At 37.5% G+C, this 24,972-nt stretch overlaps 1 protein-coding gene across 1 annotated transcript in view; it reads left to right on the plus strand.

The window, feature by feature from the left end:
- si (sucrase-isomaltase) overlaps window positions 1-24,972 on the plus strand; it is a gene marked incomplete at both ends in the record, with an annotated part of 96,259 nt that overhangs the window by 62,631 nt on the left and 8,656 nt on the right. Inside the window, 14 exons of the mRNA XM_079825273.1 lie at window positions 1,828-1,959; window positions 2,160-2,276; window positions 7,448-7,510; window positions 7,849-7,965; window positions 9,098-9,188; window positions 9,317-9,455; window positions 9,561-9,694; window positions 9,866-9,900; window positions 10,129-10,245; window positions 20,790-20,938; window positions 21,523-21,607; window positions 21,775-21,831; window positions 22,022-22,146; window positions 23,767-23,855. Coding sequence (XP_079681399.1) covers window positions 1,828-1,959; window positions 2,160-2,276; window positions 7,448-7,510; window positions 7,849-7,965; window positions 9,098-9,188; window positions 9,317-9,455; window positions 9,561-9,694; window positions 9,866-9,900; window positions 10,129-10,245; window positions 20,790-20,938; window positions 21,523-21,607; window positions 21,775-21,831; window positions 22,022-22,146; window positions 23,767-23,855 — 1,450 coding nt within the window. The remainder of the gene's footprint in view (window positions 1-1,827; window positions 1,960-2,159; window positions 2,277-7,447; window positions 7,511-7,848; window positions 7,966-9,097; window positions 9,189-9,316; window positions 9,456-9,560; window positions 9,695-9,865; window positions 9,901-10,128; window positions 10,246-20,789; window positions 20,939-21,522; window positions 21,608-21,774; window positions 21,832-22,021; window positions 22,147-23,766; window positions 23,856-24,972) is intronic.

Raw genomic sequence — 24,972 nt, forward strand, 5'->3', positions numbered from 1 at the left:
CCCATGGCTGTTTTTCAAATGTACATAACAGATTTCCAATAAAATATCCAAGTCTCCCAGTCACTGACTTTTACTAAAACTGTGTTATTTACAATCCCCTGTTGTTAAAAATTGTTTAGATAAAACCAGATTTAAAAACTATAAGCGCCAGCGGGTCAAATTTACCCCTATATAATTCCTCTATTTTCACACTGTGTTTGAGCAACGCATCGGCCTACTGTAAACAGTCACACAACGCACGGTCAAATAAAGATGTTTTAGCCTATTTATAAATGTACAGACTTTGGATTAATTATACATTTTTGTTTTGCAATTTTGTATTGAGTATTGTTTGCTACTGTGTTGCTATTCATTCAAGTCTGCCCGTTTCCTGAAAAAAAAATCCGATATGATGGAATGAATAAAACAATTTTCATGATTATCCCAAGTTTATTGGTGTTGTTCTCTTATTCAAATTATAAATTATATAACTATACAAATTAATAATTAATTAGGTCAAACTGTGCGCTTGAATTCGTATGCTATCCTTATCGTAAGTTGTCATACATCTTATGCAGTGCTGTGAATTATTATTGCTCTTCATTGTCTATTTAGGGTATTTTAGTCATTTAAATAACATGGGTTATCTTAATATGGGATTAATGACATTTTATTATAATATTACACCACCCAAATATGTATTTATTTCCATCTAATTCTCGTCGTCATTGCAGGCTGGTTTAGCCTATAGTCACCAAAAAGTGATTAGTGTAACTGCTTAAAATAGCATAAAACAACAGGACAAAAACATAGTTGATGATTAAAAATAATAATTTCATGACTCTATACATTACTTTGTGAAGACAGTGGCATAATACAGTGACATATTAAGTGTTTTAGCCGTATCAATACAGTAATAATCTGCATGGGAAAAAATTTTACCCGCTGGCGGTTTTAGATATACAGCGACCTCTGGCGGTTCTAGTGTTAAATAGTAAATGCGCCCATCTGTTCGCACATTGGCATGCTGGTCTGGGGGGGGGGGGGAAAAACGAGGTGTGTTCAGTCACATTGCTGCGTTGCTATCTTTTTAGGCAACTGAAAACGACTGCGCCATTGACCAACCAAAACTTGGTCTAAAGCCAATAGCGCAGTATTTTTTGTGTTTTCGTGTATTTAAAGGACGTGTTAGTAATATGCGCCGATAGGAGGGTGCAAAATGCATGTATACTCTGCTTATTACACACACACAGGGATGCGCAGCAGCACTCAAACATTTTAAAATATAAAAAATAAAAGGATTCCTCTCTAGAGAGGCGTTCAGTCTTTCCGCTCGCAAATTCTGCCTTGTAAATAGTGAATCCGTCATGGTGCAAGCGCAACTGCCTTTAAAGGGAATGGGAGATGAGACTCTGATTGGTTTATTGCGTGTTACGCCTAAAACACACCCTTGACTCCTTAAGAGACTATAGGGGCAACCTTTTTGGAACATGTGCCTGGCGCACAGACCGTTTTTTTTTCAACTTTAAATTAGCAAAAGTGGAACTGCGCCATGCCCTTCAGACCATGAGCTCAGATCGTTAAAATATGGTCCTACATATTAAAGTTCAACATGTAGCTTTTCCTGCACCATTTGTGTTACTGATAATGAATAATACTTCAAATGTTCGGCTTGTTTAGAAGTCTGCTGTTTTATCGTCTGCCAGGCAGATCTGCATTTGCAGTAAAGTTTCAAGCCATGTTTAAACCAAAAAAATTGCTCAATTTGCACTAAATTGTTCAATAATTAACTTGGAACTTCATATTCAAGTTTAATGATCACAATATTTGACCTTTGATCCCTTAAAGGATGTGCAATATGCGGACATTGATTATATGGAGAGGCAGATGGACTTTACGCTGGACCAAAAGAACTTCAAGGGACTGCCTGCGCTAGTGGACAACATGAGGGCTGATGGAATGCGTTTCATCTTTATTTTGGTACAAACAGTTCTCAATTACTGGAAAAACAAAGTTGTTATCATAAAGTGGTAATGGATGTTTAACTGTAATGAGTTCATAAATATGGATTGATGTAGTCTTGACATCACTCTTGGCCTCTTATTCTGGGCAGTCGCATAGAATGAGATGTATTCTGTACCTTGTCAGAACTACATGTTTTATTTGTTTGTGTGCTTCAGGACCCGGCTATAGCGGCCAATGAGACGGAAGACTACCCTGCTTTCCAACTCGGGATGGAAAAAGACGTTTTCATCAAATGGCCTCCTGAGCTCAGCAGTGAAATTGTGTGGGGAAAGGTATGACAAATGCAAAGAGGAAGAGGAAAATGTATTGATTCTGAGTCAATACCTCATAGGTTTCACAAGTTTTGGGTTGTTCATGTTCTGCAGTACCTTTTAAAGGTGCTATAGGATAGGTGATTCTCTACAGAATTTTTTTTTAATGTTATACTGGTTGAAAGTCACCTCATATCCTGATAGAAATCACTATGTTAAGCGGTCTAAATGTGTGTATATATATAAATATGTATCTAAAAATATATAAATATCTAAAAATGGGTGTTTAAAGCTGTGAATAAGTGGTTAAGTTAAGTTAAGTAAGTTATACAGACATACAATATGACTACGAAGAGAAAAAAACTCATTGCGCGCGCCACGTGTTGTTTGAATTCTCCGCTGTAATGCGATCTCATGTATAATACAGTGCAGTGATTGGGTTAAAAGAGCTCATTCCCATGAATAAATGCAGAGGACCGGCTGACGTAGAATCGTGCCCGCAGCCAGTCACATACTCAAAGGCACACTTCTACTACCTCACATTCCGTGAAGTTGCTTCGACTTTTCTTTTCAACCTGGAAGAACGAAATTGCTCAGAAAAAGCCAAAATAAACCAATTCCCACTTATGTGTATGCTTTTAGTGCTCTTAGTGTTTTCAGCGATGTGCAGTTTTGTGACACCCCTCCTGTGTTTGAATTTGAATTCAGATGTTCACTTCCATGGCCACAGATGTATAAAATCAAACACCTAGGCATGCAGACTGCTTCTACAAACATTTATGAAAGAATGGGTCACTCTCGGGAGCTCAGTAAATTCAAGCGTGGTGCCGTGATAGGCTGCCACCTGTGCAATTTGTGCAGTCCATTTGTGAAATTTCCTCACTACTAAATATTCCACGGTCAACTGTTAGTGATATTATAACAAAGTGCAGTTGGGAACAACAGCAACTCAGCCACTAAGTGGTAGGCCACGTAAAAATCACAGAGCGGGGTCAATGCATGCTGAGGCGCACAGTGCGCAGAAGTCACCAACTTTCTGCAGAGTCAATAGCTACAGACCTCCAAAATGTGTGTGGCCTTCAGATTAGCTCAAGCACAAAGTGCCGGATGCAGTGGTGTAAAGCATGTCGCCACTGGACTCTAGAGCAGTGGAGACGTGTTCTCTCAGTGACAAATCACGGTTCTATGTCTGGCAATCCGATGGACGAGTCTAGGTTTGGCGGTTGCCAGGAGAACAGTTCTTGCCTGACTGCATTGTGCCAAGAGTAAAGTTTATTGGAGGGGGGGGGGGGGGTGTTCTTTCCGGGGTTTGGCTTGGCCCCTTATTTCCAGTGAAAAGAACTCTTAATGTTTCAGCATACCAGGACATTTTGGACAATTTCATGCTCCCAACTTTGTGGGAACAGTTTGGGGAAGGCCCCTTCCTGCTGCAACATGACTGTGCACCAGTGAACAAAGCAAGGTCCATAAAGACATGGATGAGCGAGTTTAGTGTGGAGGAAGTTGACTGGCCTGCAGAGTCCTGTCCTCAACCAGATAGAACACCTTTGGGATGAATTAAAGCGGAGACTGCGAGCCAGGCCTTCTGTGCCTGACCTTACAAATTCGCTTCTAGAAGAATGGTCAAAAATTCCCATAAACACACTCCTAAACCTTGTGGAAAGCTTTCCCAGAAGAGTTGAAGCTATTATAGCTGCAAAGGGTGGGCCAACTCCATATTAAACCCTACGGATTAAGAATGGGATGTCATTGAAGTTCATGTGCATGTAAAGGCAGGCATCCCAAAACGTTTGGCAATATGGTCTATCTGTTCACATCTCCAAAAAAATGTGTTTTGGGGTTTCATGACCCTTTAAACTCTGGCTTTTAAAACATTGGTTTGCTTTAGGGACATGTTGATTATCTACACAACAGGAAAACAATCAACAGAATGCCTGTTAGAATGGAAATAAATAAAGTTCGCCATTGCTCAGTGAGGGTTTGACGTCAGCATAGTTACATAAACACTATGTTTAGATCATTTTGTTGAAATTGTAATATTATCAATTCAATTTTCTCAGTTTTAGAGTGAAACAAAACAAATAATACCACAAAAAAGATACATTTAATCAAATCCATTGCTGATATTGATGTTTGTGCTGTTTTCTTTCCAAAAATTATATAACTTCCTTGTGGATGCTCTCATTATGTTTTGTTATGCTGCATTCTGCAAGTTCTAAACATGAATTTCCTCAACTCCTAATTCATAGTTTTCACGTGACGTCACACCATTATAGGAACGCCCATCTGGAGGGTAAAACAAGGCTTTCCTCACTTGCCCACCAGTCATTTTTACCAGGTTTGTAGTAAGTTTTAATGTAGTAAGACAGCAATATTAAAAGACTAACTTCAATATACACCTTATTGATTTTGTAGAATATAAATGCAACATGAGGTTTCTCGATATGTGTTTTTTCCCATCAAAAACCATTATAAAGAAAATGTGTTGCATTCATATTCTTGGCTCATCTACTCGCCTGTATATAGTATGCATCATCAAAAAGGTGTAAACTGAATTTAATAATATCACTGTTATAGTACATTAAGGCACTTTAAGGATGGGTTGATTCTTTAGCCTGGCATCGGTTCATCCCAATCAGCCCTTTAACTCTTCCGCCGCCAGCGTTTTTAAAAAAAGGGTTGTCAGCCACCACCAGGGTTGTTGATCATTTTCACAAAAATGTAATGTAATGTAAATGTAATTGCCCATGGACTATTATGTTGTATGAATATCTGAGCATGCAATATATCAAAAGAAAGAGCCGACCCTCTGCTTTTAAAGAACAACAACAACAAAAAACCTGTTTTATTCTAGCTTCAGGAATTCCTTTTTTATCAACACTTAAATATGGAATACATATTCAAATATAAATACAGATTCAGAACGATGATCAATGAGTAGATCAAGTCCATCAACACCCCATATGCTTGTACAGTCCTAGAGCTCGTCCTGGGTTGACATTTCATTCAGAAGCATTAGGCAGTTTTAACTTGTATACTGTTTAAATTTGATGATCACTTTATTTTAATTCAATTCAATTCAATTCAAATTTATTTGTATAGCGCTTTTCACAATACACATTGTTTCAAAGCAGCTTCACAGAAAGTGCATTTCATAAATGTACATTGAAAAATGTTAGAAAGAGAATGTTAAAGAAAAATGTTAGGATAAGTTAATCAATCATGTATTATTTTAGGCCATAACAACGCTGGCGTTGAGTCGTCTCTTCACAGGCGTCGAGTCATCTCTTCACAGGCGTCGAGTCGTCTCTTCACAGGTGTTGGGGCATCTGAAGTCTCCATGAGAGGCTGGATACAAACTGGAGCTGACGAACTAGTTACCTCGGGACTAGTGTCCCGAGATAACAACAGAAAAGCAGATGGGAAATAATTAGCATAGCTGCTGTTCAGAATATTAATGCTGTTGGTGCGATTTAACTGTAGTATAAAACGTATTTATAATGTGAATGCTTGGCTAAAGAGATGCGTCTTTAATCTAGTTTTAAACTGGGACAGCGAGTCTGAACCTCGAACAATATCAGGAAGACTATTCCAGAGTTTAGGAGCTAAATGTGAAAATGCCCTCCCTCCTTTAGTGGACTTAGATACCATAGGAATGACCAGAAGCCTCGAGTTTAGTGATCTTAAAGAGCGCGATGGATTGTAGGGCGATAAAAGATCCGTTAAATACACTGGAGCTAAACCATTTAGGGCTTTATAGGTCAGTAGTAATACTTTGTAATTGATACGGAACTTAATAGGTAACCAGTGTAGAGATGATAAAATTGGTGTTATATGATCATATTTTCTTGATCTAGTAAGAACTCTAGCAGCTGCGTTTTGGACTAACTGTAGCTTGTTTATTGATGATGCAGGACAACCAGCTAATAAAGCATTACAGTAATCTAGTCTCGAGGTCATGAATGCATGAACTAACTTTTCTGCATCAGAGATAGATAGCATGTTACGTAGCTTAGCAATGTTTCTAAGGTGGAAAAATGCCGTTCTTGTAACATATGAAATTTTACATGATTGCATATGAGATCGCTTGATTCTGCATCTTCTTCACCTGTGTTTTGATTTTTAATTCTAACGGTCTCACGGTCTACATAGTTCTGTGTTTTAAATTAAGTGGTGCAACACAACTCGATTTAAAATAAAACCCAGATCAACAAATCCTTGTCTAGCATTAAACTTTTCTTAATTTAATCCTTATTGGTGCAACTCACCCATAAGTGTTTGTCACATTAAGCGTTTTAAAAATGTCCCGCTGTTTTTAATGATTGAAATACTGCGTCAGGTTCTGTATATGGATCACAAGTGCCCAAAACTTGCATCTTGTTCACATATTTTAGTTTTTAAGATGGGAAATTGACAGGCTGTGCTGCAGTTCTATGGCTCTTTTGCCCTCCAGGGATTGCGACAGTCACGTGACTGAAAACTACGAATAGGAAATAACCACTGGAATAACCGCTCGAACTAATGAACCCCTACTTCATTGAGATGTTTCAATCGATGTCATCTCCGAAATGGAGATGACTGAAGCGGAATTGATTATTTTCAAATAAGTGTTGCTAGAAAAATTCGGAATTCAGAATTACTAAAATTACAAATTGATCTGGAACGTGGCATCAGTTAAAAGGATTTCACAGAAGACATGATTAAAATCGGATGATAATGAAGACACTTCAGAAAAAAAAAGTGTAAATTAAATCACAGAATAAAACCATATTTCCCAAGAAATATTGATTTGTTTGGAACATTTTGAATAGAGATTTACTAAACAGAGTGTGATTCCAAAAAAAGCGGCAATGGGCGTGGAAGGTTCTGCCTGTGATCAACTGACGACGTGCAAATGAAAGAACACAGACGCACCTAGATCCTTTCTATAATGACCAACGCCAAGATTAGCATCTGATTTAAGACATGCTTTTTTGAGGATGGTAATTAATGGCGCAAATACCAGTCAATTGACTAGCGCAAACCTTAGTATATCACCTTGCGTGATTCATTGAAATACTCTCCTCCCAAAAATTTTGCGTCTGAAAGGGTTAGCTGAAGGGTTAGGAAAAATGGTGTCATATGGGACATTATCCTTTTATTTTAGACTAACCTGAAACACAAATGTTAGCTGTTGTTTTTGTCTGTCATAGGTGTGGCCTGACTATCCCAATATCGATGTGGATAATACTTTGGATTGGGATACTCAAGTAGAGGTATCTGCCACCCCCGCCCTCTCTCTCCTTCTCTCACTCTCTCTCTCTCTCTCTCTTTCAGCCAATCGGCATGTGGAAGACAATGAGCACATTGTACTATGCTACTAGTACTATATCATATCATCCACTACTGTATCAATCAGCATATAGTAAACAAACTAATTTCAGCCACTCAGAACATATCTGACCCACTGCTATAAAAGTGAATCAGCACATTCATTTTTAATCAAATGAGTGTGTTTTAGTTTAATTCAGCAGCAATGGTTAAAGCACTTTGTCGAAGTGTAGAAGTTAAAGCACAGTTGTAAAAATGCATTTTTCATTTCATCAATTTTCAGCGATTCAGAGCTTTCGTGGCCTTCCCTGATTTCTTCAAGAGCAGCACAGCACAGTGGTGGCAGGAACAGATTAAAGACTTTTACAACAACACCATGAAGTTTGATGGACTTTGGATTGTGAGTTGTTTGTCTTTTTCATTTTTAATGTTGGAATACAAAGTGAAGCAATTTCAATAATTACAACTGTGCAAGGTGTTCTTTGAGGACATCTGTGTTCACCATCCATGCATCTGAGTACACACAAACGTGTTTCTGGTTCAACAACACTTGTTCCTCTTGAAACAACATAACCCTAACCATCATCATTAATACCTCTAAAATCAAATCTGAAATATTAGATTTATAAGAATGTTGTTCAGAAAAACGTCCTATTTGAGAAAGTTATGGTGAGCATGCAGTGAGTGAAGGTACACATATATGCATATAAAACTTTACAATATGGGTGCATTTATATTAATTAATTCATGCTTAACTAATGCACAGATAATCATGAGTTAATGTATGAATTATGAAGAACTAAACCGTTTATTAATGATTACAGCATCAGCAACTAATGAAGATTCTATATGATTAATGAATTAAGTAATAATTAAAATGTTATTAGTTAAATGTGTCATGTTGTATTAATTCCCTAATAAAATATTATAGTGTAAATTCATATGTTAATTACCACAATGGTTGAAGCCATGCATTTCAACTTTCAGTTGTCTGCTTTAATTAATCATTAGCTAACAATTTGCAAAGGAATCATTATGTTATGACTTTACTTGTTGAGGCACATAACTATTAACTCATTAAAAATTAATTAAAAAGCCATAACCCCAATGACATATTACTTAACAATTAGTTAATATTCATGTTCCTCAACAAGTAAAGTCATAGCATAATGATACCTTTGCAAATAATTAGCTAATGATTAATTAAAGTAGACAACTGGAAGTTGAAATGCATGGCTTTGACCCATTGTGGTAAATAACGCATTAATTTACATTATTAGTTAATATAATATGTTATTAGGGAATTAATACATGATTTCATGTTTAATTAATATCAATGAATATATTACTTAATCTATTATTCATATAGAATCTTCATTAGTTGCTGATGCATTAACCATTAATAAATGGTTTAGTTCTTCATGAGTCATTCATTAACTCATGATTAGTTAAGCATGAATTAGTGCATATTAGTGCATAGAATCACTGTTTTCTCCTTCGCCTTCATTGTCATTGTGATTTCCTTTCTGAAGGACATGAATGAGCCTGCCAGTTTTGTGCATGGCACCGTTGGAGGAAAATGTCTGGGGAAGGACTCTTTGGAAAATCCTCCATATATGCCCCGTAAGTTCCGATGAGTGCGTCCTGACATGTATAGCTAGAGTGATTTTACAAAACACATGGTTTACATACACCTGTATTTAGCACTGTGCATTTGAAATGGATCTGCTTATGTTAATAATTATTCCCAGCATTGGAGTCCATGAAGATGGGTCTGAACCATAAGACTTTATGCATGAACAGCCAGCAGATCCTTGCTGATGGCACGCGTGTCAGACATTATGATGTCCACAACTTGTACGGCTGGTCTCACACAGAACCCACTTATAAGTGAGTTTCCTGTTCAACCATGTTCACTAATGCATTTATTTCTTGGTTGTTGTGGAATGAGTTCATTTCTGAGTGTGTGTGTGTGTGTGTGTGTGTGTGTCACAGGGCTTTGCTTAGTACCACTGGCAAGAGAGGTGTCGTAATTACCCGTTCAACATACCCATCTAGTGGACGGTGGGCAGGACACTGGCTGGGTGACAACTACTCTGCCTGGGACCAGCTTCTGAAGTCCATCATAGGTATTGATATATTAAACCATCAATAAACATCCAATGTTTTTTGTTGGACGAAAGTGCTGCACAATGTCTACTGTACAGTACAGTGTATAAACTGAAAACTATAACTCTCTCTCTCTCTCTCTCTCTCTCTCTCTCTCTCTCTCTCTCTCTCTCTCTCTCTCTCTCTCTCAGGCATGATGGAGTTCAGCATATTTGGCATCTCTTACGTAAGTGCCTCTCTCGTCCTACCGCAGCACTTGCTATTGATTTTTCATTTGTGCTTTATTTCCTATCAAACAATGTTTTAGTTCATTTAGGTGCATTACACTAGCATGCAGCCATTACACTGACTAGAGTTTATTTATTAATGTTTTGGAGTTGGCCCTGTTTTTCTATAAGATCTATAATTGTGTGTCTTTTTCCCTTCTTGTTCTCCCTTTCTGCTTGTGTTCCAGACCGGTGCTGATATCTGTGGCTTCTTTAACCCTGCCGAATTCCAAATGTGCCTGCGTTGGATGCAGCTTGGAGCTTTCTACCCATTCTCCAGAAACCACAACACCATAAACATGCCAGTAAGAACACACACAGCACCTTTTTATGGACCTATTTAGGGTTTTCTTAGCAGTGTTAACCAAAGCAAATATATTATTCTAAGCTTAGAAATGAGGTTAGTATGAGTCTCCCTCTTTTTCCTTTTTTACATCACGTTATATTAATGTTTCAATCTGAAAATGGGAATTTTGCAAAAAAATGTTGTAGGGCTGCACAATTTGAGGAAAAATAAATGTTTTAGATTTTTTAAATGATAAAAAATGCAGTTTAAAAATACATAAAAAAAAAAATCCAAGGTTTACTGTGCTTGTTTGTATCGCTGCACAATGTGTCCAAAATAATTGTGATTATATATCAATAAGACTATAAAATAATAATAATAATAATAATAATAATAATAATAATAATAATAATAATAATAATAATAATTATTATTATTATTATTATTATTATTATTAATTATTATTATTATTATTATTATTATTATTATTATTATTATTATTATTATTATTATTATTGAACAAAATAAGAAATACTACAATTGTTATATTTCACTGTAAATAAAGAGCATTTAATATAAATAATAATAATAACAATAACAATAATTTTGTGTTATTATTATTATTATTATTATTATTATTATTATTATATTATTATTATTATTATTGAACAAAACAAGAAATACTAATATTGGAATATTTCCCTGTAAATAAAGAGCATTTAATATAAATGATAATAATAATAACAATAATTTTGTATTATTATTATTATTATTATTATTATTATTATTTTAATAATTCATAAACAAAATAAGAAATACTACTATGGTAATTTTTCACTGTAAATAAAGTGTATTTAAGATAAAAATAAAAAACAATAATAACAATAATATTTTTTTTAATTATCTAACAAAATAGGCTGCCACATGTCTGTAAATTTTCCGTCAGACCAAATTTCTAGATGTGCACGATTAATCACTTTCACTGTAAATAAAGAGTATTTAAGTGAAAGTGATTAATCGTGCACATCTAGAAATTTGGTCTGACGGAAAATTTACAGACATCTGGCAGTGGACGTGTGAGGCCATTGTTCAGCAGACAGTGTGAAACGGATTCTTAATTGAGACTTGTATGGTGTTAAGCCTGATAATCACTGACATTGAGTGACAGGCATCAAAATAGAGGGTGAAACAAGATAACGTTATTGTACGGACAGCCGTGACAACTTCCTACATGAACGCTTGACTGTGTGATGCCCTGAGGAAGTATGAAAATGATCTCTGAATCCCTGAGACAGACAGTAGTCCATCACGATGCCCCCAAAATGCCCCACTTGAAAAGGCCCCCCTTGCATGGGCTGCTGACTAATATCTGGGATCCGTAGACAGGTGGTCTGTCAGGTATTCACTCTGGCACTTGTTTAAAATGTGACCTTTGCAAGTGCTGAGACCTGTCACAAAAATCCAATAAGCCCGGGGAGTGAGTGGGATCGATATGTCGTGGGGAAAATTCTTCAGTGAGTGGACGTGGCAGCTTTGTTGCTAACAGATACATTTGGGGGGTATAATTAAATGCTCAAAGATATCCAGAACCCTTCTGGGCTTCAATCATTTAAAAATAGCTTTGCTAATGGGTGATTAAACAAAGGACGAACAAACAGAAATAGAGTTTGGAGTGAAAGTGTAGTCTAAAAATCCTAAAGGATTGTGCACAGAATGCCCTAAAGGATCCTGTAGCTCAGGTGGTAGAACATGGGACACAAATACTCTGTCAAAATGAATAAATGTAAATGCAATCCTAATGGGAATCAAATACGATTCTACTAGATAAATAGAAAATCCTTGTGGATCTTATTTTTATTCGTATTTGGTTTTCAGAGTTCAGTTTTGTTTTTTTGTTTTTTTACACCAGAAAAGTATATATTGTATTGGAATAATGTCTTGCTACCGAACGGTTAAAGGAATCTATAGGGAAGCTGTGGGATTTGTTAAATCCAGAAGGATTTTCCTTACATTTCTTTTGCTATCGTACAACATCTTTTTATCCTGTTGGTAATTACAATAGACCTTTTGGGAACAGGATATTGGGAACTAAAAAAATAAAGTTTTTGTTTTGTGTTATGTTGGAATCATATAGGAATTCAGATTAGAATCCTTCAGGATTTGTTCCAAATTATGGAGACATAGCATCTGCTATCTACTTCCTATCTTTTTGCTATCTCTGTTAAAGGGGTCTAAAAAATTGAGATTTCAAATCCTTAATCTTTTGAAATATAAGTGGTCTTTATACTAAAATATCCTTCCCGTTTCAGAACTCAAAACTTCCTCATTAGTCCAAAAACAGCTTTTCTGTCAGGTTTTCTGTCAATTAGCATATAGTTTGGATTGGCGGTATGATTCTGATAGGCATCGTATTCCTATAAGTAGACGTGATCAGCTGACAGTCAGCTGATGCGATCTTGACTAACCTGACCTGCCAGGTCAACTAACGCTACGCTTCATTTATTGAAACCAAGGGCCAGATTTACTAAACAGGACAAATTAGCATGAGAGCGCACCAATGGGAGTGGAAAGTTCTGCATGTGATCTACTGGTGACGAGCAAATTAATAAACACAGACGCAGCCGGATCATTTCCATAATGAGCAGCGCAATCTACCCAGTTTAAGACACATTTTTTTTTAGGCTGTAAATAATGGCGCAAACACCAAACCTTAGTAAATCACCTTGCATGATTAATTGAAAAACTCTAAATAATCTACTTAAATACCTAGGACAAAAGTCCTAGGGTCTTGGACCACTCCGATGAACACTTTTCTCTTTTCCGATGAAAACATTATTAGAAATGAGTTTCTGGTCAAAATTACCCGAGGGAGGGATGCGGGGAGACGCTGGATAATTTCCAAAAATAATGTACGCAATCTACCAAGACCAGCACAAATTAGCGTTTGTTTTAAGACATGCTTTTTTAGGGCTTTAAATAAATGGAGCAAATTTCAGTAAATTGACTTGCGCAAACCTTAGTATATCAATTTGCATGATTCATTTAAATACCCTCCTCCAATAAAGTTTGTGGGCCCTATCTTGCACCCAGCGCAATTGACTTTGTACTTGTTCATTCCTATTTTGCACCCGCGCAAAGCGCGCTTTTCCCTCCACAGAAGCTCGTCGCTAAACTAGTGAATGAACTTGCGCTACCTGGGCGGTTCAGCGCAAAAAAGGAGGCGTGTTCCGGCGCAAACAATCCCTGGTGCTATTTTGCTGTTCCATTAAACAATTGCGCCACTGACCAGAAAAAACCTAGTCTAAAGTCAGTGGCGCGTTGCGCGTTGTTCATTATGCTATTTTAGGGGCGCATGCTTGACCATAATGTATAGCGTGCACAACGCGCATACACTTTGCTCATGTAATCTACACAGATGCAACAGTTATTTTTGCAAATCATAAATTGTTACACTAAAAAAATATTAACACATGAGATGACGGAAATCATTGTGGTGTGCCACGACGATGTGAAAAAATAGGCATAAATCTAGCTTACAAATTATTCAGGCTAATTGTAATAATTAAGGATCAGACCTGTTTGCCCAATAGTGGCAAGACATATATGTATATAAGGACATCTGACAAATTGGTTTGACCGTCAAGAACCAGGAAAAAAAATCGGTGAGGGTGGACGCAGCGATGTCCTCTGCTGGCGTCAGGTCCTGAGTAGAGGCAGATCCACCTCCCGTTACACGGCGTGCCCGATTGATGCTGGCAAGCTTGGACTTTCCCTAGTCTTCTGATGTCATTGTAGCGCTTGCGGCACTAGTGCAACGTCCTGGGGATGCCAGCTGATGAAACAATTGTGGCTATTTCGCTATTTTGGGTGGGTTTCTCCCATCCCCATACAACACAACTTCTCTGTCTTTCACTGCTCTTACAAGAACATCAGTCTCCTCGGCTGTGAACCGCTCCTGGCGTGCGCCTGGTAAATAAGCCATAATAATAGCAATCCATAATGGAACTTGCGCACCTACTTTTAAAGGGAATGTTGGATGATGCTCTGATTGGTTTATTCATGTTACGCCCAAACCACACCTATGAATAATGAAGCTACTTCAGACCAAACCATTTTAGATTTGCGCCGGGCGCAAGAGCCATTTATCCCGCCGGGAAAATAGCAACAGCGCCGAGACCCGTCCACAAAGTTACTTGCGCTTCGTGCTTTGACACTTGCGTTTCAGATCGTTAAAATAGGGCCCTGTGTCTGAAAGGGAAACTCCTACAAATGCATATGCAATAAGGTCAGCCACAAATATAACCCTGTCCACGCCTTTACAGCGCAAATTTTTCACTGCACTTTGGTAAATCATGACAGTAGTTTGTAATGCCAAAAGAGGGTTTGTGCTGCTGCAAGCTGTAAGTAAATCTTGCCCCAAGCTGCCAAAAGGGCTCATTTCAGATTTTGTCTCAGTATGATGTCATAGTGCGATGAAAGACCAACGCCTACTTCTACATCATTACCTCTTTAGCCCCGTCCAGATTAGCTCATGTCATGTAGTAGTAAATACGAGAGTCACAAACACAGGATTACTCCAGCAATAAAACCATATACACTCACCTAAAGGATTATTAGGAACACCTGTTCAATTTCTCATTAATGCAATTATCTAATCAACCAATCACATGGCAGTTGCTTCAATGCATTTAGGGGTGTGGTCCTGGTCAAGACAATCTCCTGAACTCCAAACTGAATGTCAGAATGGGAAAGAAAGGTGATTTAAGCAATTTTGAGCGTGGCATGGTTGTTGGTGCCAGACGGGCCGGTCTGTGTATTTCACAATCTGCTCAGTTACTGGGATTTTCACGCACAACCATTTGTAGGGTTTACAAAGAATGGTGTGAAAATGGAAAAACATCCAGTATGCGGCAGTCCTGTGAGCGAAAATGCCTTGTTGATGCTAGAGGTCAGAGGAGAATGGGCTGACTGATTCAAGCTGATAGAAGAGCAGCTTTGACTGAAATAATCACTCATTACAACCGAGGTATGCAGCAAAGCATTTGTGAAGCCACAACATGCACAACCTTGAGGTGGATGGGCTACAACAGCAGAAGATCCCACCAGGTACTACTCATCTCCACTACTAATAGGAAAAAGAGACTACAATTTGCACAAGCTCACCAAAATTGGACAGTTGAAGACTGGAAAAATGTTGCCTGGTCTGACGAGTCTCGATTTCTGTTGAGACATTCAGATGGTAGAGTCAGAATTTGGTGTAAACAGAATGAGAACATGGATCCATCATGCCTTGTTACCACTGTGCAGGCTGGTGGTGGTGGTGTAATGGTGTGGGGGATGTTTTCTTGGCACACTTTAGGCCCCTTAGTGCCAATTGGGCATTGTTTAAATGCCATGGCCTACCTGAGCATTGTTTCTGACCATGTCCATCCCTTTATGACCACCATGTACCCATCCTCTGATGGCTACTTCCAGCAGGATAATGCACCATGTCACAAAGCTCGAATCATATCAAATTGCTTTCTTGAACATGACAATGAGTTCACTGTACTAAAATGGCCCCCACAGTCACCAGATCTCAACCCAATAGAGCATCTTTGGGATGTGGTGGAACGGGAGCTTCGTGCCCTGGATGTGCATCCCACAAATTTCCATCAACTTCAAGATGCTATCCTATCAATATGGGCCAACATTTCTAAAGAATGCTTTCAGCACCTTGTTGAATCAATGCCATGTAGAATTAAGGCAGTTCTGAAGGCGAAAGGGGGTCAAACACAGTATTAGTATGGTGTTCCTAATAATCCTTTAGGTGAGTGTAGATATAACCATATTTTGGAAAAAAAAAATGTTTTCCTTGTGATCCTAACATTAAGAAAGCGTAGATTAACTTTATTTTTAAAGAAATTCCAGATCACGTCAGGAATACACTGTTCGTTTGCTCGCTTTATTTTACTGCTGATTCATTTTTAAATGCAGACACAGGATTTTCAGAGAGACTGAAAATAAAAGATGATGCGTTGCCAACTATATTGAATCCATGTCATGACCCCTTTAATAAAAATGACGAAAAGGCATAAAGAAAAAAAAGAAAAAAACATTTGTGCAATATTATGTGCATAGTCCTTTGGGATTTTGTCTGGAGCATGAAAAATAAAAACACAAAAGTAAAAATGCTAACAAAAACTCTTTTAAAATGGTATGATGTGAATTAAGTGTAGTGTTAGACACGCTCTGACAGTGACCAGGGAATTGAGAGGGCTTTATTAAAACAAAAGTGCACAGCAGCGCTTGCTAGACAGCATGTCTGCATTTTTTTTTTTCCGGCTTTTATTCTGCCGAGTCATTCACTTGCACCGGTGTGGATGCCCTCTGCCTGTCTCAATGACAGTTCCAATAAGAGACTGTCCTTAGCTCGCCTCTACCCCCTCGCCCGGACGTGTTTATCCCTGCACGTCCCCTTGGTGCTGTAATTACCCCTCCAAGATGTCATTAGCTTTAATGTGGCTACGGAGGCAAATGGAAGGTCATCCAGAGACAAACGGCAAAGGATGGAGAGCGTCAAGGTGGCCTGAATTACAAAGTGATAGAGAGAAAGACATGTCGGATAGTGAATAGGAGACACTTAATAAAATCAAAAAGAGAGTGTAACTTTTAGACTTTGTCAAAGCTCATCTGTATGGTAGCACTTATAGCAGACGTAATCACTAAAAGTTTTTATTTTGCAGGAAATTGACTAATATTAATGACCAAATTGTTGTCAGATAACAACATTGACTCATAGCTATGATGTAAATTTAAGCCAGCTGTTTAAAAAAGGGACAAGCACTTCGGAAGGTCCAGCTCCAACATCCTGTTTTAATAGGAAGTGTTTGCTCAAGTGAGTAAAATAGGCTAATCCTAAAAAGCGCAATTGGGAACAAACATAACTCCCACAGAAGGGAAAACAAAAGAGGTGCGAGTTGACAGATGAACAGACGCCGAAAGAAGTTTGAAAAGACCCTCTTATTTATTCCTAATATCTGGCAAAGTCAGTTGCCTGTGCAAATGTTCCCTGTGATGCCAGAGAGAGAGAGAGAGAGAGAGAGAGAGAGAGAGAGCTTCTGCAGCGAGGGTCATAATTCTTAGACTCCTGCCAAGGCTTCCAAGTTCGGCTGTCTCTCCATCACGCTAAGTCACATGCTAATGGAGTCAGAGGGCAGTACATTTGGAATAATTTGGCTTTTTGTCTGCAAGCTGCAGTTAGCTCTAACAGGAGGAAGGTCTAGTTCATTCAAACACTTTAACAGAGATATTAGCTTTTCCTATTACATTAGGAGAAGGGGTTTTCGCTCTGTGCGGAAGAGAGGAGAAAATAGTACTACAGATTATACAGGTCAAACGTGCAAGAACAATTTAAGCCTACAGTATTCAGTGTGTTTACTAAGGCTATTATTATTATTTTATTTTTTAATTTTTTTATAGTTAAAAATGTATGGTTTTAGCTTAATAACCATTGTCCTGCACATTCACATGTGTTTTTTGCTCAAAAATAAAAATTGTCATGTTCATGTTCATATGCAAAAATCATTTTCTCAAAGTATTTTTATGTTGTGTAAAACAGTTTTAAATATCCTTAAAACAAGATAAATGTATCTAAGAAGTAAAACTGCATGAGATATTAAGGCTCTTTTTCAGATTTATCTTTAATATTAAGTTATTTTGTCTTGAGGAAGTTGTATATTTTTCACTTCTTTTAAACATGAGCAGGTGGAAGACAAATCTGTCAATATAACAAGACTAAATACACCTATATTAGCTTACATATTATAGTATATTATAATTAGCTTACATGCATATGGAAGCTTGTTTCCGCCACAGAATTAAACATTTTAAAAGATAATTGCAAATTTGTATCTCAATTTTATCTTTTATCACAATTGTGAGTTTACATTTCGCAGTTGCGAGTTATAAAGTCAGAATTGCATGATATAAAGTCAGAATTGCAAGTTATAAAGTCTAACTTTATATCATGCAATTCTGACTTCTTTTCTCAGAAATGTGAGTGCAATTGCGAGTTATAAAGTCCAATTTGTGGGGGGAAAAAAGACTGACTTTTTTGAGCGTATATCACTCAATTCTGACTGCATAACTCGCAATTGCGACTTTATATCACGCAATTCTCGCAACAAAAAAAAAAATATTCTGTGGCGGAAACAAGCTTCCATACATGTGTGTAAGACATGCTTCTAAAGCTTGTTTCTGCTTCTTCTTCGCTTGTTTTTGGATCTGGAGATTCTGTATTATTTCAAAAGATGCGTAACAGCACCCCCTAATAAAAACATGGATTGCTGTTGTTGTGCTGAATTTCGACTCCCTGACAAATTTTTGCCGGGGAAAAAGTTAAGTGTTAGCATGCACGCATTAGCGGTCAGACCTGTGAACGTGTGGCACTTGAGAAATAATAATCAAATATGGTTCACCTTTATATCTGTGAGCACATTAACTCACACCCACTGCTCTTAACACCACTCTTTGTGAGCACTAGACCCACGTACAGGCCGCCGAGGGGGCAAACTGATTCTCTGTCTGGCAGACAATTAACATTCTGCCTGTATATGGAGTCAGATGCTCACACGGGCACAGATGCTCAGTATGGTATACGGTTACGTCTGGATTCAGGAGGACACAGCTGTACATATTTGGATCATGCAAATATAGTTCTGGGCTAAAGTATTTATTCCCATGGTGTCAAAAGGATAATGCAGGAAATGTGTTGTTGTTCCAGTTTGAGCTGTTTGCCGCTGGATCATAAATGAATTAATTATTGAGAGAGTGCAAATCTTTACTGAAACTGTGATGTTGTATATGTTGTTTTATATATTCCAGAGGTCTTTAAACGTTTTAAAGGGTTAGTTCACCCAAAAATGAAAAAAATTCTGTCATTAATTACTCACCCTCATGTCTTTCCAAACCCGTAAGACCTTCGTTCATCTTCAGAACACAAATTAAGATATTTTAGGACAAAATTAAGTTTATTTGTATAGCACATTTCATACACAGTGGCAATTCACAGTGCTTTACACAAAAATGAAATAAAAATATTCGTAAGTGAATTAAAACAGTTATAATAGGAATAAAAATAAATAAAAAATAAAGTTGAAAACCCCTATCTGTGGTGGAAGAAAATGGAGAGTCAGGTTTACTTTGGGACTCCCCGTCTCTCAACATCTTCCACCCAGATAGCCTTAACAAAATAAAAATATTGAAAGATAAAAATAAAAAGTATAATTAAAAATAAAAAATAAAAACAGGGTTAAATTGAAACATATAAATTAAAATGCAAGCAGTTCGGACAAAGCACGTACAGTGGCACAGTGCTCATTCAGTAAATGCACAGCTAAACAGATGTGTTTTGAGTCTGGATTTGAAAGTGGCTACTGTTGGAGCACATCTGATCTGTTCAGGAAGCTGGTTCCAGCTACGGCTGGCATAATAGCTAAAAGCAGACTCTCCTTGCTTTGAGTGAACCCTTGGTATGTCTAACTGACTTGATCCTGATGATCTGAGTGATCTGTTGGGTTTGTACTTTATCAGCATATCTGCAATGTATTGAGGTCCTAGGTCATTGAGTGATTTATATACAAGTAATAGCACTTTAAAATCGATCCTAAATGTAATTAGAAGCCAGTGTAAAGACCTGAGGACTGGTGTGATATGGTCATATTTTCTGGTTCTGCTCAGAATCCTGGCAGTAGCGTTCTGTATGAGCTGCAGCTGTCTAATGGTATTTTTGGGAAGGCCGGTGAGGAGACCATTACAATAGTCCAATAGTCCATTAAGACAAATTAAGACCTGCAACGTCATTGCAACGTCCAGAAAGGTAGTAAAGACATCATTATAATAGTGGACAAGGACTATTTTCTAGGATTTAATAAAAAATATCTTAATTTGTGTTCCGAAGATGAACTGACTTGAACCTGTCTTACAGGTTTGGAACCACATGAGTAAATAATGACGTAATTTTCCTTTTGTGGTGATCTAACCCTTTAAAGCCAAGAACCTCTAAATATGATGATTCCTAAAATGTAATGGTAGCTGTAACATTTTTAATGCAATTAAAACAATTACTGAACAAGCTTACGGTAAAACTGATGAGGAATACATTTATAAAAACGTCACCAATTAATAACCAATTAATAACAAAACTGTTTTAGCATGAACACTCAAAAAATGGGGTTTTGCAGCGATGCCATAGAAGAACCATTTTCGGTTCCCTAAAGAACCTTTCAGTTAACTTTTTCTTAGTTTAAAGAACATTTTTATAACCAACAGAACCCTTTTCCACTATAAATAACATTTTGTGAAATGGAAAGGTTCCATAGATGCCAGCAAAGAACCTTTTTTGAAGAATAGAATACTAGAATGCACTTGTAACCACCCAGAACATCCGGGTAATCACTTGGTAATGCTCTAGCAAGCTGTCAAACACTGTGGCTACGAGGTTTGCACGAAAATCCATTCATGTTTTCTTCAGAAGAAGTGTTGGATATTTATAATCTGATGAGTTTTTGTAATCTTTTACAGAGGCAGGATCCCGTGGCCTGGGGACAGCAGTTTGCTAATATATCTCGTGATGTGCTAAATATTCGCTATACTCTCCTGCCATATTTGTACACACTGATGTATGAAGCTCACGCTCACGGAAACACTGTGGTCAGACCCATGCTGCACGAGTAAGTATCTACCAGTACTCATGATTCTGAATAGTTCACCCAAAAATGTCATCATTTGCTCACCTTACTATTTCAAAGCCACGATGTTTACCAGATTGTTTATGCTGTTCTTTTCCCATGCATGCAATAAAAGTAAATGTAACAATGTCTGCGAGCAAATGATGACAGAACTTCCACTTTTGTGTGAACTATCCCTTTAAGACCTTCATTCATGTTCTGCTCCTCATAAATATATCTTCATTTCACCATCTTTTCTTTCTGACACTATTTTCAGTCCATCCTCTCTATCAATTACATCTCCATCATAGGAATGACTAATCAGAACTCGGGCCAAATTCTCTGCATCTTTTTTTGGCCTGATTTAATTTAGTTGCTCTTCACTTTCCTGTTGTCCTGTGTAACCTTCCTCTTCCACTCTGTTTTTAGCAGCCTGATCTATTGAACTGTGTGTTCTTATGTTCTATTTTTTCTGCATATCATGTTTTTATTTTAATCTCTCTCTCATTTTTTTCTGCTTTTCTATCATGATCTGCATGCACCATGTTGAATAAGTAAAGGTGTCATTGGTGTGTTCTGTAATGTAGGTTTGTTGATGATAAAAACACATGGGACATCGACAGGCAGTTCCTCTGGGGTCCTGCCCTTCTAATCACACCTGCTTTGGACCCGGTATGCTCACAAAAACACAGGGCTACAAGCCTAAGTGGTGGCCAAACTTTTTAGAACACCTGACAGATTTGAGAATATTGACCTTTTTTGCCTCCAAAACATGATTTAATTTACAGTTCTTCTCAGTGCTGTTATTTATAATATTTTTCTCATTTTGTTTTGTGAAGAATGTGACTATGGTCAAGGGCTACGTGCCAAATGCCCGCTGGTACGATTACCACACGGTAAGCATTCTATCAGTATGCAAGTAAGCATTTTAAGCATGCATGCAAATCTTTATTAGCAAGATTTTATTAGCATGTCAATTAAACAGCCAGTCATAATGCAGCTAGCTTCCAAACTTTTTCAACCTGTGGTACTTTGTCCTGTATATATCGGGGTCTCTCATCTGCTTGTATGCAATTTATCATCCAGGGTAAAGTTGTTGGAGTGCGAGGACAGTTTGTGGATATGGATACACCATTAGAGAAAATTAATCTGCATGTGAGAGGAGGCTTCATCCTGCCCTGGCAGAAACCAGAAAACAACACACACTACAGGTGAAGGAGCTACACTGAATCTTTCTTAAGACTTGTTTGATGAGTAATTGGGCCATTTTTCTGTAGCTGCAAAGTATTTTTTCCACTTTCAAAAGGTCTCCTATAACAAAAACAGTCGATTTTCAGTTACACTTTGGGCCCTATATATTTTAATGAGCTATTTTAGCTATTTTAATAAGCGCATGGTCTAAAGCGCACAGTGCAAGTGCATTTAGGGCGTGTCAGAATCCACTTTTGCTAGGTTAACAATGGGAAAAATGGTCAGCGCATGGTCTAAAAGGGTTGTCCCTATTCTCTTAATGAGTCATGGGTGTGTTTTGGGCGTAAAATGCCATAAACCAATCTACCGCTAGGGGTATGATAGGGCCCTTTATTTTAAGGTGTCCATGTTACAGTGCAATTATGCATTTAAAGGGTTAGTTTACCCAAAAATGAAAATTCAGTCATTAATTACTCACCCTCATGTCATTCCAAACCCGTAAGACCTTTGTTCATATTTGGAACACAAATTAAGATATTTTTGATGAAATCCAAGGTTACTGAACCATCCATAGGCAGCAATGTCATTGCAACTTTCAAGGCTCAGAAAGGTAGTAAAAACATTGTTAAAATAATCCATGTGACTACAATGGTTCAACCTTAATGCTATAAAGTGACGTGAATACATTATGTGCGAAAAAACAAACAAACACTTTATTCAACAATCTTTTCTCTTCAACGTCATTCTCCTACGCTATTCATGTAGTAAAAACAGGACAGCGCTTCCAGGTTCTACGTCAGAACACCCGCCCAAAATGATTCCTTTGTTTATCGCTTTATGCGACATGGTTGACCCTCAGGTTTTGAATGGTTGTAAAATTATTTTATAATTAACATTGAGTGGCCATTTAATGAATTTGAAGACATTAACGAGAGACAGAGGGAGAGAGATTGCTAGTGTGAATTACCTGCAAGTGTCTGTATGTAATAATGAAGCTTGTTAGTTTATTTACAAAAATAGCAAAGTTATCACCTCATTGATGAGAAATAGCCTATAACAGTAGCGAAGCTGTTTTATAAAAAACAATTCACGAGTCAGAGGTTGAATAGCAATTTCTATGCTCCTAAATGTGTCTGTGTGTGTGCGCAGTTTCTTAACTATAAAGTTTCCATCTCAGTAAAAAAAAAAGCTTCCGCATACAGGCACATCTGCTTCATAATACAACAAGCTATCTTTGTGGCCAAATGTGTCACCCCCGCCTTGTGGTGGCTTGGAATTCCAAGGGAAATCGGATATACAAGTTTAGACGTAGGTCAGATGTCCAGATATCGGATATGTATCTGATTTAAACCCACATTTGGAAGTGGCTCAAATGCAAACAGATGCAAAAAAAAATTTGATCTTGTGCAGATTTTTGTGTTTACACGTGTGAAACAAATTTCCGATCAGTGTCAGATGTAAGTAAAAATTATATATATTATTGTTGCCAGTGTAAACACAGCCACTGTGGTTTATCAATATGACCAAGATTCTGAACACTGAATGGGTATTAATTTGTAAATGTAGTTGTTCACATGTTTATGGTTGTGATGTCGTAATAATGTAGTGTTCACTCTTTTGTTTTGTGTTTTTTCTTGTAGTCGTAAGAATCCTCTGGGTCTGATTGTTGCTCTCGATGATGCAGGTTCAGCACATGGATCCCTATTCTGGGATGATGGAGAGGGAATCGGTGGGTTATGTTTGTTTGTGTTTGTTTGTGTTTGTGTGTGTGTGTGAGGAATTGAATTGCTTTGATTTAACTTGATAATTCCAGTTCCATTAATGATTTCTTCAACCCAGACTCATTGAATAAATGTGCCTCTGGCAACATTTCTGCAAAATGATATTATGTTGCTTTCTGCACCATTTCACACTTTCAAAGTGAAAAATGTCCAGTGAATTGCTCTAAAAGCACATTCAGTTCAGTGGTTTTTGTACTTATCGCAGTAGTTCAGAAATGAAACATCCAGTGCGTGGCACTACAAGGTTAATGCTCCATCATTTGAAAATAATGTACCATCTACAGTAAACCCGGCCTTAAACCTAATCGATAGTGTTAAAGCCACAATATGTAATTTTTGCTGCTAGAGGTTGCTTATTGAAAACAAAGGCATTTGAGTGTGTCGATGTTATGTTATAATGCTACCATGTGCGTTCGCTCAGTGGCTACTATGAGACACGTGTGGCACACTGCAGTAAGCTAGATCAATATTAGGCATGGTAAAACATGGTACTCATGGTAAATCATGAAAACGAGATTTAAACAATAAGACTAACTGTGTTGAGCTATATAACAATGATTCGTTTTCTGTCGATGAATGTATCGAATTGTTTCCATGGTTTCTACAAAATAAAACCGGAAATCGAGGCTAACGCGGGTATGATGTCATTGATAGGTGACGCACAGACACAGTCCGTGTTCTGGTTAAAATTGCTTACTTCTCTCAATTTAAACACTCTTGGAAGCATTTGGGATAATGTAAGTACACATGTCAACAAAATACTGTATATAACATTGGTCTAGTGGTTTTTGGATATTTGAATCCCAAAATCTTACATATTGTGCCTTTAACAAAAGCAAACGTGAATTAAAAACACTTTATTTTCTCTGCATCGCAAGTGCAATAAGGTAAGCTAGCGAGCAAGTTTACTACATCAGAAAAGCCATATGGAGCTGGTTATGTGATGCAAATATCAAATCATGCACAAATCATTTTGAGGTCACCATAACAGTATTGTGCAAGGAACTGCTCGAAAATAAGTATTTATTTAACGATAATCTGTCACTGTAATCATAATTTCTGCAA

This window comes from Gobio gobio (genome assembly GCF_949357685.1).
Source record: "Gobio gobio genome assembly, chromosome: 9".
Classification (NCBI taxonomy): Eukaryota; Metazoa; Chordata; class Actinopteri; order Cypriniformes; family Gobionidae; genus Gobio; species Gobio gobio.